General features: G+C 37.2%; 1 protein-coding gene across 12 annotated transcripts in view; it reads left to right on the top strand.

Annotated features, from left to right (window-relative positions):
- The window catches only part of CELF6 (CUGBP Elav-like family member 6), a 135,308-nt gene that overhangs the window by 42,901 nt on the left and 75,026 nt on the right, over positions 1–17,381 (top strand). For all 12 annotated transcript variants that reach the window (XR_007951186.1, XM_051981957.1, XM_051981949.1 and 9 more), the window contains exon 2: positions 2,408–2,490. Coding sequence is in view for 10 of the 12 variants with exons in the window: in XM_051981949.1 (XP_051837909.1) it covers positions 2,408–2,490 (83 nt within the window). In the remaining 2 variants the exon portion in view is untranslated. The remainder of the gene's footprint in view (positions 1–2,407; positions 2,491–17,381) is intronic.

Here is a 17,381-nt window from a genome sequence, read left to right as displayed (position 1 = left end):
AGATAGGGCACCCCAGTTCATTGCCTAACTGCCTCAAGTATTCTTGAGTGTTGTCAAATCTTGGTTTTTTCCACTTTCATTACATATGTTGCATGTTTCCTTCTCTCCATTCATATAACTACCTAGCCCAATATAAGCTTTTATTTCACATGTCCCTGATGCCTATTCAGATACCCTCCTAATTGGATTCCCTGCCTTAATTCTCCCATACCCAATCTATTCTTCATATCCTCCAGCTGCCCAAATGATTTTTCTAAAGCATAGGTTTAGCCATGTCATTTCCTCCTCCCATACTCACTAAGCTTCAGTGGCTCCTCTATATCCCCAGGATGGAATAAAAAATTCTTAGTTTGACATTTTAAGTCCTTCAAAGTTTTCCTATTTTGAATCTTTTTGCACTTTGCTCCCTCCCATGCCCTTGATGATCTGGCCTCCTGGAAGCTCTCCATCTCCCAACTTCATGCTTTTCACTAGTTATGTCTCATGCCAGTTCCCTTCCTTTCTCATCTCCACCTCTCAGCTTCCCTGGCCTTCTTCAAGACCCATTTCAAGTTCCATGTTCTACAGAAGACTTTTTCTTACTCCATTTCTATTTCTTCTAGTGCCTTACCTCTATATATCTTTGTATTTTTCATATATATATTTATACATGATCTTCCACATTAAGATGTGAGCTTCTTAAGAATAGATGCATTGTTTTTGCCTCTCATTTTATTCCCAGACAGGGATTGGTATAATAACTTAATAAAGGCTTGTTGATTAATTAATCCGGCAGATAAGCCTTAGAGTGGCTACTTCTGAACACTAACTTGTTTCAGGAAAAGAAAGAATAGGGACAAGAGAAGGTAAAAGGAAATTAAGAGTGAATTGAAGTGAGGTTAGGAGACAATATATTCTATCTCAGAAAAGTAATCATTCTTTTGACAGTGGCAATCTCAGACTGGAGATTTCCTCAACCATAGTTTCAAAGGTTTATCCAGCCAATCTCCACCTTCCTCTTTCTATTCTCTGTTTTTTCCATCAGCAGCCCCTTTTGCTTTCCCTAGTCTTCACTTCCCCTCACTTAATTTCCACCCTTGGGAATCAAGTCTGATAATGGAATTGGATCATCATTAGAAGAATCTCAGAAGACACAAAAATAGAACAATTATTTATTAGGGAGGCAATGATGTGTTATGGAGGATTCACGGACATGAAAATGAAGCTTTAATAGCAATAGAGTGAGTGGCCCAGAAACCAGGAGGATTTCAGCAAATTTCAAGATTTATGTATAAGTGTATTGCTGAGAGAGCAAGAATGATGATCCTTCTGGGGTCCATCATCACAGAACTTCCAGATGTCCAACTTTCCTCTTCAAAATCTCTGTGTTCAGCTCCTTGCACTACAAATATTGGAAGAAAAGGGGAGGTATGGAGAAATAGGGAAGGGCAGATTCTAAGTTGGGACTGGCTACCTGAGTAAACCCCCTACTCTAAGAAGTAAGAGACAAAGAGACTGACAGTAGGAGAGACTAATGAAGATAAGGGAGAGAGGAAAAAACTTAGTTTTAGAAATTGAGTGAGTTTAGAAATTGAGAGTGTGATCTTCAATAAAATATGTCATAAAAGAGAGACTTGGTAATCAGGAGTTGGTGTTAGGGGCACTTTTTGGGTTTTGGGTTATTTAACCCCATTTGAATATCTATGTTTGTGAAGGTGCTGGTTATACATATAATGACTATGCACATTTATAAATGTGTTATAGCAGGGTCAAGATATGAGAGGAAAGGGTGGGTTTTGAAGTGGAAGAACTGGATGCAACTGATATCCTTAGGAAGATACCTGGAGATTCAATTCAATTCAACAAGCCTTTATTAAGTGCCTTCTCTGTGTCAGGTTCTGTGATAGGTACTGGGGATACAGGAGCAAAAGTGAAAGGAAGAAGAAGAAGCACTTGAAATGATCCTTGAAAGGAGTTAAGTCTAAGAGGCAGAGGTGAAGTGAGAGAGCATTCTGAACTTAAGGGTATGGAGACAGGAAATAGAAGTAGGTCAGTTTAACGCCGAATGTTGAGTGCACAAGAAAGAGCAATGTGAGATAAATGAAGGACCAATCACTGTAATATCTTAAGTGGATATGCAGTATCAAGGAAGGCTTGCTAAAGTAGGTGGCCTTTTGTTTAAGAGACATAACATTTAGTGACAAAGTGCTTCTAACTGCTAGAGGAAACTGATTAGACAGAATGTATTCAGATGTTCTGGAGGGTCAGATCTTCTCTGTTGTGTGATAGAAGTGTTGAAAACAAATGTAACTCTACAAGCCTAAGAAGATAACAGGAACTAGGGTTTTCACAGAGGCATCTGTGGGAGGGGAGGGGGGAAGGGAAACACTCTTATGTTCCCTGACATGTCCCATCCTTTCCTCCACAGGCTGTGCCTTCCTCACATATTGCGCCCGGGACTCAGCCCTCAAAGCCCAAAGTGCACTGCATGAGCAAAAGACCCTGCCAGGGGTAAGTCATAAATAATTTTGGGATGGAAGAGGAAAGTAGAGAGTCAAAGAGGCAATTACTTGAGGGTAGAAATGTCCCCATCTTTGAAGTCTTGGGTGGAGATGATGCATGAGCCTTGAGAAAGCTCAGGACTTGTTCTGAGTCAAGATGGAGATAAAAGGCAGGGTAATGGGAAAGGATACATTGGTCTCTTCTGAGAATCTGGAGATGGTGTGTGTGCTTGGCTTTCATTCTTCAGATCAGGGGTTCTTTACCTTTTTTATATTATGAAACCTTTTTAACAATTTGGTAAAGCTATAGACCCCATCTCATAATGACAAATGCATATAATAAAATGCATAGAATTACAAGGAAAGGAAAGGAAACCAATTATGCTAAAATACTGTTATCAACAATAATTTCAAACACTTCATTCACCCCAGGTTAGGAAACTCTACATCAGAGACTTCTCAGACCTAGTAACCTAAATATTGTTTTCAGGATTTTCAGCCTGTCTATAAGATTAAAAATCAAATACTTGCTGATTTCCTGGTGATAAAACAGCAGCTGGAACAAGAAGGATGGGAGATGGAGGGAAGAGAAAAAATGAAGTAGAAAGGATGAAGGTTGACATTTGTTTATCTTGGCTTGGGTTTGGGAGTAGGAAGGAGGAGAAGAGGACCTTTAGAATCTTAGGACTTAGATCCAAAATTTTATGTTTCCCTGGAAGAATCACTGGTGGGTAGCTGTGCAGATCTGATTGGGGCCTTAGAATTTGCTCAAATGAGAGTTCCCCTGGATCTATTCCCTGCTCTTCCAACCTTGTTTGACATCCCATCACAATTTGCTCTCTTAATGAAAGTGAATGTCCCTTTGCCACAGTCTGAAGAATGATGGATGCCTTCTTTATGGAAGGCAGTGCTTGTGTATTTTATTGGTTACTGGTCCTGATTTCATCAACCATTGAACATACATTAAACAAAATACAGAGAATGACCCAGGCTTCAGGTAGCAGGGAAATAATGTTCCTCATCACCAAATTAGGCATCTCCTTTGTGGAGATCAGGAAACTGACTGATTCACACTTAAAGATAACTGAAAGAAGGAGAAGAATCATGGAATCAAGATCTAGTGCTGGAAAGTACCTTAGAGATGCTTCCAATAGAGATGGAATATTAAGAAACCAAACCTCAGAGAGTTAAAGTGACTTACCTACAGTCACACAAATAAAAAGTGGCAGAGCTATGATCATCAATCTAGAAGTAAGAGAAATCTCAGAGCCCATCCTTTTACATCTGGAGAAACTAAATTTGAATCTATGCCCTCTTGCCTCCAATCTCATATCCTTTCTATTATACTAGGGATAAGTGTAGAAAACTAATGAGTCTGGGATAAGAACATTCCCTTCAAGTAGGGGTGGTAATTGAATACTAGATTCCAGGAAGTCTGGCTCTAGCTCCATGAAACATTCATATGCCAGAGTTGCTGATGCTAAGTTCAGGAATTTATATTCCTGTCTTCTCCCTAATATGTGCCTTCTTTCTCGGATGATATTTCCTCCAGAATGAATTTTATCATTTATTTATTTGTTGTGTCCCCAGCCATGGGCTAGCCACTGATGGGGAAACCAGAAGAGAAGATGTGATCCACTTCTTCAGGGGGCTTATGATCTTGTCAGAAAAACAAAACATATATGTAATGGTTCAGCAAAAATTTGTTAAGTGTCATGTGCTATCTGTATGGAATTGAGTGAGCCACTTAACTCATGACCTCAGTTTCCTTAACAACAAAATAAAAGAGTTGGACTAGATTACCTCTAATTTTCATTGTACCTCAAAATAGATAGTGCTATGATTGTTCAGCGATTTGAACAGTAATATTGTAGGAAGTCAGAACAAAAAGAGGTCAATGTAACCTGGAGTAGGAGAAGTAAGCTTCCAAGTGGATGTAGATCTTGAAGAATGTTATAGGAACTGGATGGAAAGGAAGATAAGGAAAGGACATTTCAAGTTTATTAAGTATCATGAAGAAAAATGCAAAGAGGCTCCTGAGGATATAATGAATGGATTAGCCAAACTGAAATAAAAGGTGTATAAGAGAAGTGTAAGAAATAAGGTTTGAAAGATGTTCACATTTTAGAATGAAAAGGAACTTAGAAATCTAAATCTCTAATTTTAATAATAAAAAACCTCAGCTCTAGAGAGAAAAAATATTTTAAGTAAATTTATTTTGCCTTATCTTGTTAGGGTTTATTCCTTCCGTACTTGTGGAAGCCTCGAATGTCAGGCTAAGAGTTTGGACTTTGCTTAAAAGGAAACAGAGGTCAAAAAAGAGTCTTCATCACAGAATTGACCTGACATAGAGAAGATAGGCATTCATGTGATCTGTGAGAAGTGCAGTGATGCGCAAAACCATCCCTGGCTCTGATCCTGAGACTACCCTAGTACCATAGATTCAGAACAAGAAGGAATCTGAGGTCATATAGTCCAACCCCCTCAATTCAGAAATGAGAAAACCTTAAAAAGGTAAGGGACTTAGCCAAGACCACACAGGATTCGAACCTGATTTGTATCTATTGTTCTTTGCATTGTCATATGATTGGAACTTAAAAAGGACACTTGGTGATATCAGCATAAACTATAGCTTCTTTTCATCTATAGGGACCCCAGAACGGGAGTGGAGAAGTGTAGTTCTGGCTCGGCTACAGAGAACTTCAATGATTAATAAAGCAACAAAGAACCCATGGATTTAGGGTTAGGAAAGAATGTCCACTGAAAAGCAATCACTCCCAATGAATGAAGATATAGTCAGAGGGGAGGAGTCCAGTAGTGAGAACTAAGTTTCTTTTAAGATTCTTTACTATCACCACTATCCATTGTGTTAGGAACCTGATCTTTTGCCAAAAGCAATTTCTACCATATCCTGAAGCTCCAAGAACATGGGTCCTATACAGGAAGCAATTAATGTAGATTTGGGGGCAACTTGGCATGCAATAATGGAAAGAGCCAAGAAGTTGATGTTAAAAGACCTGATTTGAGCCTTAGCTCTGCCTCTGATTAGCTTTATGACCTTAGGAAAATCACAACCAAGGACTTACTTTCCTAATCTAGAACTTAGATGAACTCTAAAGCATTTAAGTTGTCTTCTAGTTCTAATATTCATGATTTGGGGAGGCATTAGAGGAGGGGTAAACTTGATAGATGCATCCTTATGATTCATCTTTTCAAGATCATAAGTAACATATGTCAGCACTCTCACAATCTGAGCTGAGGGACTCTCAGCTAGGGCTAAGACCTTAAAGTCAGTAGTTTCAATGTATATTTATTGTCTACTAAAGTAAGTTCAAATTCTTTAGTCTAAAGTTTGTCAAGTCACTTTCCAGTATCCACCAAGAAACTTAGATCTAGAGTCCTGAGTGCAACAGAAGCTCTTTACCTTTGTATCTCAAGAAATCTGGAACCCAGACTTTATCTCAAAAACACAAGGAAACACAGAATCTGGCTGTGTCTACCTTAAAAGACACCATCTCCCCAATAAAGCTATGCAGACCTGAAGGCCTCTGTTCTTCAGGGCCAAAATGTAGCATTGATTCCCTCTGGGTTCCACTCTACTTGGATTTATCTGGGTTTCAACCTTCTGAGCTTAACAAAGTGAAAATAAATATTTAATTATTCTCCTAAATAAAAATCGATGGCTCTGCCAGCCTGCAGAGTAAATGGTGTGGGCTATCAATCTTTCCCAAGCTTGGCCAGAGGGAAGTCATGGGAACAGGCAGAAGCTGTATTAAACCATGCCCTAGGAAATCAAAAATTAAACATGAGGAGGAAGGAAGGAGGGAAGCACCTGATCCCTGAGAAGACCCCTAGCCCAAGGTATTTCTCCAGCTATTGTCATTGCCAATCTTATGTATACACTTCAGATTTAACTTCATCTGGAAGGTGACATCATGAACTATGTATATTCATTAGCTTACAGACTTTGAACATGTTGAAGACACTTTAGGGCAATGGTGTGAAAAAATAAGTGAATCTGAGAGACATGTGTGTTGCTAGTATGAGAGAGAATGTGTACTTATAAACTTCATCAGTATATATATATATAATGTATGTGTGTGTGTGTGTGTGTGTGTGTGTGTGTGTGTGTGTGTGTTGGTGGAGAGATGATGTCCTAAATAGATGGGTAAGAGAATGGCTGAAATGTACAAATGTCTATATAGGAGTCTATGGATAGTTTGGACTTCCCATTGCTTTCTAGCAGTGCCTCCTAGGTGAAGAGGAGGGGAGCAGGCAGGCCAGTTTGATATTCAGGGATTCCTTTACCTATATCAGGGCTTACCTTCCTGAGTTCAGAGCAGTCCTTCCTCCAGAGTCAGAAACCCGTCACCCCTTTGCCTTCTCTTTCTGGCTGTTCACCTGTGGCCTGAGATAACCTTGGACAGCTCAACTAACTTAGCTAGGAGATGCCTGATTGTCAGCTTTTGCTATCTGACAGACATAGCTGCTGAGACTCAAAGCTGGGGTTTCTGGAGCATGAGGACTCACAGTTCTCAGAGATACTAGTCCAGATGGACCCTTTTGCTCTTTGTACTTTCTGTTCGTGATAGCAGTCAGTCAGTGACAAAAGATCATCAGATCAAACTCTACTCCATATCACCCAGGTCAGACTTAGGAAGCTATACAGTTTTGGGGGGCCAAGCCCTTAGCAGAAAAAGAGCAAGAAAATACTCCCAGAAAGTTTTATCCTCTACTCCCAATGACCTAAAAATCCCCCAAATTTAAACTCCTTTTTGTCACATAACCAAGATATTTTCTCCCTAACAACACATTTCTGTAATATCTTTAACACAAAAGTTTCATCTACTATAGTGCAACCAACTCAAATTAAGCATTATTACGGGGGATCTTATGAATATCATTCAGATCTGGCTTCTGCCCACCAGGAAGATGGCAGGGGAAAATGTGAATATAATCTTTGGCTGCATAGAGAAAGGCATAATGTCCAGGACTAGGGAGATGATAATCCTGTTCACTTCTAAGACACATTTTGGGGGAAAAAAAAAGCAGCCAGGAAGTTGAAATGTTTTAAGATTATATCAATAGAAGTCTTAGTAGGGATTTGAAGGGGTATTGAGCAAGGAAGAATAATGGTCATCTGCAAGTATTTGATTAGAAGAAGGATTAGATTTGTTCTACCTGCTCCCAGAAAACAGAACTAGGCACAATGGGCAAAAGTTAGAAGATGTGAATTTAGGTTTTGTGTAAGAAGAAACTGCCTAATAATTTGAACTCTCATGAAGTAGAATGGGCTGCTCCAAATTGTCATCAGTTCCCCCAAACTGGACATCATTGAGCAATGACTAGATGACTAGATAACAAGATTTTTTGTTGAAATAATTCTTTTTCAGATATAGGTTGGACTAGTCTCTGAACTCCCTTTCTACTTTATGATTCTATCTATACTGAAAACTTGCTCTGAAGAGAAGATAAAAAGGAGAAGGGAGGTTTTTAGAAAAGCTATAGTTTAGTTGAAAATAGAGAATTTAGATAGAGTTATTAGAGAACTATTTAAAGTAATATATGCCATCTCATATTCTGAGAATCATCAAAGAATAGAGAAGAAAAAAAATGGAATATAGAAAAATTTTTAGTAGACATGACACTTGACCTGAATATAGAAGGATTTTGATCAGGGGTCCTCAAACTACAGCCTGTGGGCCAGATGCGACAGCTGAGGACGATTATCCCCCTCACTCAGGGTTATGAAGTTTCTTTATTTAAAGACCCACAAAACAAAGTTTTTGTTTTTACTATAGTACGGCCCTCCAATAGTCTGAGGGACAGTGAACTGGCCTCCTATTTTAAAAATTTGAGGACCCCTGATGATGGTGAAAAGGGAGATGGAAATTTAAGAAAGGAGAAACAATAAAGGCAGAAAAGTAGTAATTGAGCATGGTGAGTTCATGAAAAAAGGAGATGACCAGCTTTCTGGGAGTACAGGATATCTGTTAGGGCCCAGCTTCTTAAACTGTGGTTTATAAACTGAATGTGAGTCACAAAATGATTTATTATCAGTAAATGTTTGATTTGTATGCCTATTTTATAAACCTATGTACATATGTATGAGGTCACATAAAAATTTCTCAGGCAAAAATATCTCAAGATTGTATCAAGAGAAGTCTTAGTGGGGGTAGGGGATTGAGGAAGGGAATATAAGGGTTGTTTGCAAGTATTTGATTGGAAGTAGGCTTAGACTTGTTCTGCCTGGCCCCAAAAAATAGGACACAAGTGAAAGAAAGTTTAAGAAGTCCTAAGTTAGAGAGTAATGGGGGAGCAGACAGGATCAGGAAGTTATAGTTAAATTGTAAAGGATCTTGAAAGTCAGTCTGAGTCAAGAATCTAATACAGAATCTATTAAAGTCCAGCTTTCTAAAGTTCAGCGTTTTCTTCCTTCATCCCTACAAACTTTTTAAATACTTCTCTCATTCTTCCCAGTCTTAGAGAATAAGGTGACTCTGCTTATTCTCAAAGCTAACCCTCTATCTTATGACTTTAATCTGATCCTCTCATCTCCTCCATGATTTTGTTCCATTAATCATTCCCTCTCTGTTTGTCATACAGCATCAAATCTTCCTCTCTATTCGCAAACATGGTCTGATCTCCACCATCCTTAAAAAAATCAAAACAAAATTCATTGACTACTTCTCCCAAGGTCTAGGATCCTATTTCTCTTCCTTTTTTTTTTTTTTTTACTACCAAACTTACAAAAAAATATTCTGTTCATGTCCTCTTCATCCAGTCACTTCTCATTCTTTCTTATTTTTATCTCCAGATAGTTCCTGGGTAGCCAAAATCAATGATTTTTTAAAATCATCTTCCTTGATCTCTCTGAAACATTCCACTCTTCTCCCTCTTTCTTTATATCCTCATTTTACTTGGCTTCTAGTGACACCATACTCTGAATTTTCTCCAATTTCCCTGATGACTCTGCTTCTGTCTCCTGCTCCTAAAAGGTGAATTTCCTCAAAAATGTCCTCAAGTTCTCTACCCTTTTTCCCTCTGGGATCTTTCTACTTCTGATCAAAACTATTTCCATGTATGCTTTCATTGATCACCTATATACAAATGAATTCTAGATATCTCAGAGGTTCAGTCACAGATTTCAAACTTCTACTTAATCATCCCTACTTGGATGCCTTTTTGGCACCTCAAACTCAGCATATCAAACTCATATTTTCCCTTCTTAGCCTATTGATCACACCACTATTCTCTTAAGTATCTTAGCTTTATCACCTTAAGGCAACATATCTAATAAGTTTCCAGGTGTTATCATTTCTACCACCCCAATATATCTCCCAAAAATTCTCTCTTGAAAAGCATACTTCAAGTCATAATGAGTCTCAGAATCATTAGACAAACTTCCTAAACAGTGCATCATCTTTTCTAAAGCATTCCTTAAAAGATAGTCATCTATTCTCTTCTTGAACACTTTCATTTTGGGGAAGCTCATCACTTTATGAAGTAACCTTTCCTTAATGTGGACAACTTTAACTATCAGAAAATGTGTGTGAATATGTGTGTGGCAGCAGTGAATTGGGGGAGGGAAGGGGGAAGAGAGCTGGGGTTATTTGTGTGTAAGAGAGAATATCTGGATTTCCCTTTTTGTTTTCCCTCTCACCTTTCTTAATCTTCTTTCCTTCTTTTCCTAATGTCTTGAATCCCTGGGAATTATCTTGTCACCATTAGCAATATCTCATTCATGGGTCTTTTGGCTAGGCAATAGAAAAACTAATTGTCTGCTTGGGGTGTCTCCTTTGATAAAGGCAGGAAAATAGAGAAAGAAGTTAGCTAAGCAAAGCTTTGAAAAACACTGATGGGGAGTTTAACCAGCTCTTAATGAAGTGAGGATGCCTGCCAGGAAGAAATCATTTAAAAAGTAAAATGAATCGAAGAGCATCTGTACTGAATGGTAGGTCATAATAATAATTCATATTTATATGGTACTTTATGGTTGCAAAGCATTGTACACACATTCTCTCATTTGATTCTCACAAAACCCTGTAAGAATAATGCAATTATTATTATCCCCATTTTACAGATGAAGTTGCCCAAGGTTACATACTGAATGAGTGTCAAAGTTCAGAGTCAAACCTAGATCTCTAATGTACTAGAACTCTCACTCCACTCCAGGATTTCCACCATACCAGGCGTGTGCTGAAACCAGTGCTTTACATTCAAGTTCACCAGGGCTTTCTGGTGAATGCTGAAAATTTAATGATAAAATGATTCCTCCCAAGTATTTTACAACTTGACTTATTATAATTTATCATATGTTATTTCAAAGCCACGTTAAGTGTTGGAGATCCCAACTGTCCATTATGTCCACCTCACCAGTGTCCATTTGTGTCCATGAAACATTTGTGGAAACCCCTGTGGGTTTACACATACTGGTCATTCTACTCTGACAATGCATATCCACAAATGAGGGGGTTGTTCCAATGGAAATGGACTTGTCTTTACTTTGATTATTAGATTTATACTTCTGCAAAGTATTTGTCTGTCTCTAGAGCTTTTTAATAATAATATAAAGAAATCTGGTATAGGTGGAAGTACAGTTAGATGAAACTGATTGAATAGCCAATCCTAAAAGAGTAATTATTGATGGATCAATGTCAACTTCAAGGAAAATTCTAATGGAGTGCCCCAGGGATCTGTCCTTTGTGCTTCACAAGATCAAGGGAATATGATCAGTACCATGGACAGCTGAATTAATATCTGACTTGGATTGAGACTTTGCTAAAGAAAAGAAATAAGCAATTATTCAGTGTCATCTATATGCCAAATGCGGTACTAAATGCTTTACAAATATATCATTTGATTGTCTCAACCAACACTATAAAGTAGATACTATTCTCCTCATTTTATATTTGAATAAATTGAAGCAGATAAAGATTAAGTGACATCCTGAATCACACAGCTGAGAGATGCTGAAATCATTTAACTCTAGTCATCCCAACTCCAGGCCTAGATTTCTAGCCAATGTGCCATCTAGCTGCCTCAAATTTTTGGATGATAGGAAATTAGGAAAGATACCAGCACATAAGATAAAAATCAGAATTCAAAGAGAAAAAAAATCTAACCAAATAAGATGATGTTTAATAGGGATAAGTGTAAAATTCTAAATTTAGGATCAAAAATTCAACTTCATAAACACACAGGATATGGGGAGGAGGAAGCCATGGCTAGGTGACATTTCCCATGAAAATGACTGGGATTTCTAGTACATTGAAAACTCATTGTGAGTTAGTAGTATGACATGACTTCCTTAGGAATTTCTACAAGAATTGATAGGCATAAAGTTGACTTATCTGATCATAAAGTGACTGGATGAATAGGACATGAACAGAATATTTTTTTCTATAAGTTTGGTAGTTTAGAAAAAGGAAGAGAAATAGGATCCTAGACCTTGGGAGAAGCAGAGTCAATGAATTTTGTTTTGATTTTTTAAGGATGGTGGAGACCAGACCATGTTTGCGAATTGAAGAGAAGGAACTAGTAGAGAGGAAGAAACAATGCTGTATGACAAACAGAAATGGAATGATTAATGGACAAAGTCATTGAGGAGATGAGAGGATCAGATTAAGGTCATAAAATAGAGGGTTAGCTTTGAGAATAAGCAGAGTCACCTTATTCTTTAAGACTGGGAAGAATGAGAGAAGTATTTAAAAAGTTTGTAGGGATGAAGGAAGAAAAGAGAGTTAATAGTTCTGATACACTCTATATTTAGTGAGCCACATTTAGAGTTATGATTTCTACATTTTAGGAAATATATGGGTAATAAATTTACACAAGAGGAAGAAAAGGATGTTGTATGGATGAGTGAGCATATTTTATGAGGTTCATTGGAATGAATTGGCAATATTTATCTAGCACAGGCAAAGAAGAAAAAGACAGGCAAGGAAAAAAAGGGCCATTATGTGAAAAAAGAATTGTCATTGTCCTGTTTGGACTCAGAGAGTAGAACTAGGTGTAATTTGTCTAAGTTGCAGAGACAGATATAGCAAATATTGGTCCAAGGAAGAGCTGTCCCAAAGTTGAATGATCTGTTATAAGTATTAGGAAGTTCCCCATTATTGGAGATTTTCAAGCAAAGGTTGGATGATTTTAAAGGTAATGCGAAAAGGGAATTTTCTCATACTGGATTAAACCAGATTGCCTCTGAAGTCTCTTCTAATTAACAGAAGGGATAATATCAGAGGATTTAGAGCTAAAAGGGAGCTTAACAGAATACCTGGTCCAACTCCCTCATTTTTAAATGAGAAAACTAAGGCTCGGAGAAGTGATTTGCCCAAAGTTACACAAATACAAGGGAGTAGACTTTATATTGAAATCTCTTGACTCCTTTCCCACCAATGTTCTTTTCACTATGTTATGATCTCACTTCCTCTTCTGGTCTGTTTTTACCCCTTTGCTTATATAAGATAAAAGATTAAGGAGCTTTACATTTTCTTGTTTTAAGGTACTCATTTTTTTCATGATATATATTATTTTGTTTACATTTTCTCATGTAATTGTGCTCCTTACACTTTAAACCAATGTTTCTCTAGATCTTTGAAAGATTCTGAGACAGCCCACCTTACATCATCTTTGCATTAGGGATAAAAAGATTGAGGAAGGTAGAAGGCCATTACAGTTTCTATGCTGCTGTTTTTGAAAGAAAGGTTGGATACTCACAGTACCCTTTCATTTGTATGGCAATTCGTGAGTTTGGGGCAGTGGAAACAGCAGTGGACTTGGAGTCAGAGGACCTTGATTCAAATCGTGACTTTTCTACCACCTATTTCTGGGACATTGGAAAGATCACTTAAGTCCTTTGAGAGTTGGTTTCCTCATCTGCAAAATAAAGATGCCAACTTGATTACCTCTAATTTCCCCTCCAACTCTAAATATGTGAACTCGTGGTCTCATTTGGTTTTAATAACTAAATACATAAATATTTAAATTTAATATAATAAATATAAATATATAAATAAAAATAAAAATAAATAAAATGCTACTTCCATGAAGTAGCATGACCTATTGTATAGAAGAACAATCTTGATTTATGGAAAATATGGGTTCAAATCCTATATGTAAAGATAACTAAGATACTGACTCTGTAGCTATAAGAAAGTCAATTACTTCCAAATCAAATAATTTTCATTGCCCCCCGAAAACTTTCTATTGCTAGAAGTTGCAGATGAGTTACTGAGCTACTTTGATGAAAGAATGGGTCCAGATCAAAAAGAAACCACCCTCTAAGTCAAAAAGGATATTTTACAGATTAGAAAAATGACTCTTTGAAAGGTTAAGAAACTTTCCCAAGAGAATACAATTCAAAAACAAAATACAATAATCACTTACTAATATACATGTGATAGATGAGACCTAAACCTCTAGGACTACATTTTTCATAGTAAACTTGACAGCACTCATCACACCTTTCCAATTCTGTGGATGACGCCAAGCTACCATGACATATAGTCAATCATTTCAATTTAACAAATATCTATTAAGTAACCTACTCTATACAGGGAAGTTTGGACAATAAACTATAAATAACAGTTGTATCCTGGTTAATTGTTTCCTATTCATTAACAACTTTGTTTGATTAATTGTTTTTTATTTATAAAAAGTCTGTCTTCCCCTGAATTAGGGATCTAAGCCAAAGCTGAGAAGAACTACTCCCATTTTTTTAAGCAATTGGCAGGTGTTACTTAATGAATCAATATGCTAGGAACACCGAACCTTTGTTTCCTCACTCATTTCATCTTTCATATATGACAAGATTCTGAACCTACTCTTAAAGAACTTATAATCAAATAGTAAGGGAAAGAATTAGGACAATTCTAAATGCAGAGGGATTCAGGTTCCTCGGGATCCTGGAGAGTTTAGTATTTCCTCAGGTCCTATTAGGGAAAAGATCCCATCTGCTTAGTCATTCCCACTGATGGAATCATGGGGAGATAAATTCTAAACCCTAGTAGCCAGAGTGGCAAATCTAACCTTATGAAAATTGATCATCTGTCCTAGCCACTCCTCAGTAAGAATCTCCCTCCAGTCTCTAAGCACATGAAAATGGATCATAGGATTTAAAATTAGAAGGGATTTGACATCTCATCTAGTACAGCCCTTTCATTTTGCAGATGAGAAAACTTAACTCCAGAGAAATGAAATGAATTGCCTATGGTCACATGGACAAGTTGCAGAATCAATATTTAACCCAGGACTCCTGACTACAAGTCAAACATGCTTTCTATTACTCCATCAACTATGAATCAGTCTTTTCTCTGTTCCTATTATATCTTCAGCTGTGTACTAGTAAGGAGCTGTGTGCTCTAGGGAAAACAAAAAGAAAATATAGTCTCTGCCCACAAAGAGCTCAAAATCTCCTTAAGGAGACAAAGCTCTTACAAATGAAATAATTAAAGAATATAAGACAGAACAAAATTCAGTGCAGATTTTTTTTAATTATGTACTTTAAGTGCTGAAGAGATTTCGGGGGGCCTGAAGTAACTATGGTCCAGGGTGGCCAAGAGAAGCTTCATGGAAGCTGTAAAATTTTTTATGGACCCTAAATAATTTATAGTATTTGTACAGATTGAGAATGATTAGCATCCTAGATGAAGAGAGTAGAATAAGCAAAGTAATGCCAGTGGGTACAAGAATACATGTATAGTACCTGAATGCAAGGAGATAGGTCTTTCAGGAGTAGAAATTCTTTCTCAGGGGGTAGATGGAGTTATGAATAGATAAATACATAGGGCAATTTGTGGGAAAATTTGTCTAATAGATGATGAGGAATCATAAAAAGTTCTTGAGAAGAGCAACTAACAGTGATAACTCAAATAAACCTCTAAAGTTATTGTGAGATGTATGATCCATCCCCTCTATTCTTCAGTCACCAAGCCAAGATTCCAAATATTGAGGTTACCTGGTAAAATCTCTAGCCTCTACATCTACAACTATTACTCCTCTACTTATAACTCAAATCTTTCCCCATTACTAGTTGAGCTAGAGCTCATAAATCCTCAGGAACACATAATAAGGGGGATTTAAGTTAAAAAGTAAAGAAAACTGAGTCCAGAATGGTTCCTGGTTTCTTTTACTTCTAGAAAAGTTCTCTTAATTATAAGAGAAGAAGCTATGGAAAATGATGAGACCATAGCATAAAGAAGGTATTACAATCTAGGCTACTAATCCCCAAACTTAGATCGACACTGTCTAGCTGGGTAGCAATACAACTTTCATTACTTCTATCACTGAGTTGTTGCTAACTAGATGGAGCTATATGAGCACTCTGTGTGCAATATTATTGGTTGCAGTTATTATCATTATTATTATCCATAATAACCAAATTGTTATCTTAAAACATTTACTTAAATGTCCTGGGACTCGATTTCTCCATTGTCAATTGAGTATGATAATGCCTGTCCAACTTTTTCACAAGGTTTTTATCTAATGAGACAAAAATGATCATGAAGATTCTTTGACAAATACAAAATAAGCTCAAAGAGTTTTTCAGCTAAACTTAATCTAGTTTTACAAATGTGAATTTAGCACTTACTATGCACAGAGCACTGTTAGTAGTTTAGATAGGAGTGATAGTATACATATTTATTTAGAGCTTATAGTCCATTGAAAAACATAATCTACTGTTAACTATAATACAAAATTATACATTTGCTATAAAGATGTAAGCAAGATGCTAAGGGAGGACCAAGAGTGAAAAGTAAGTGCCGACCAAGGAGATACAGGCAAAGCTTCCTAGAGAAAATGGAATTTGAGGTGCACTTTAAAAGAGAAGTAGGAATTTAATAGGCAATGGAGGAAGGGCATTTACAGTAGAGTATACAACATGAGCAAATTCAGGGCTGTGGGGTCTTACTGTCGAATTAGAATTTATGTTAGCTGGGAAGGAACAGAAATTGATCTTTGATGCAGGGTCCAAGAAGTTATGGAAATTTGATCCAGAACAGGAATTAAGACCAAGGGATTGTGCTGGAGAAAAGCAAGGAAGTGAAATGGGTATGGAAAACAAGGGGAAAGAAAGGAGGAAGAGTCTAGAAAAAAGGAGAGAAGGGGGTAATATCCTTGAGGACCAAAGAGTAGTCATCAAACTCTAGGGAAGATAGCAAAAAATCAGGATAATAGACACCTCAATATTCCCTATTTTTTCCCACAGATTATTTTCCATATATATATAATTGTAGAGTATCTAAAAGTGGAATTATAAGTTCCATAACAGGGCCAGTAGAAAAGATATTTTTGATCATTTTAACAAGGCTTTGTCACATGTCTTCCTATGATGTTTTAACAGAAACTACAAAAACAAATATAAAATAGTACCATTCCCCCATAAACATCTTATATTCTTTTTCCCCCGAGGCAATTGGGATTAAGTGACTTGCCCAAAGTCATACAGCTAGGAAATATTAAGTATTTGAGGCCAAATTTTAACTCAGGTCCTCCTGACTTCAGGGCTGGTACTCTATTCACTGCTCCACCTAGATGCCCCCAGCAGCTTATATTCTAATAGAAAAGACAATTTGTATGTCTGTAGTAATTTGGGGAAAGGGAAGGGAAATAGGAAAGACTTCCTATACAAGGTCAGTCAAGCTGAACTTTGAAGGAAATCAGGGATTCCAAGAGGAAGAAATGTGTTCTAGATGTGAGGAACAGTCAATACAAAAGCACAGAGGTGAGAGATAGAGTTGTGTGTGAAGATCAGCCAAAAAAAAAAAAGGCCAGTATAATTGGATTGTGAAGTGCCTATAGAACTGTTATTTGTGAGAAAACTGGAAAGGTAGGAGTCAGGTTGTGGATACCTTTGGATTAAGTTGAGAAAAACTTTGGAAGACAAATAGAAGAGTTTCT

This window comes from Antechinus flavipes, chromosome 2, assembly GCF_016432865.1.
Source record: "Antechinus flavipes isolate AdamAnt ecotype Samford, QLD, Australia chromosome 2, AdamAnt_v2, whole genome shotgun sequence".
NCBI lineage: Eukaryota > Metazoa > Chordata > Mammalia > Dasyuromorphia > Dasyuridae > Antechinus > Antechinus flavipes.
Note: the sequence above shows the minus strand (reverse complement) of the source record. Positions and strands in the feature narration are given on the sequence as shown.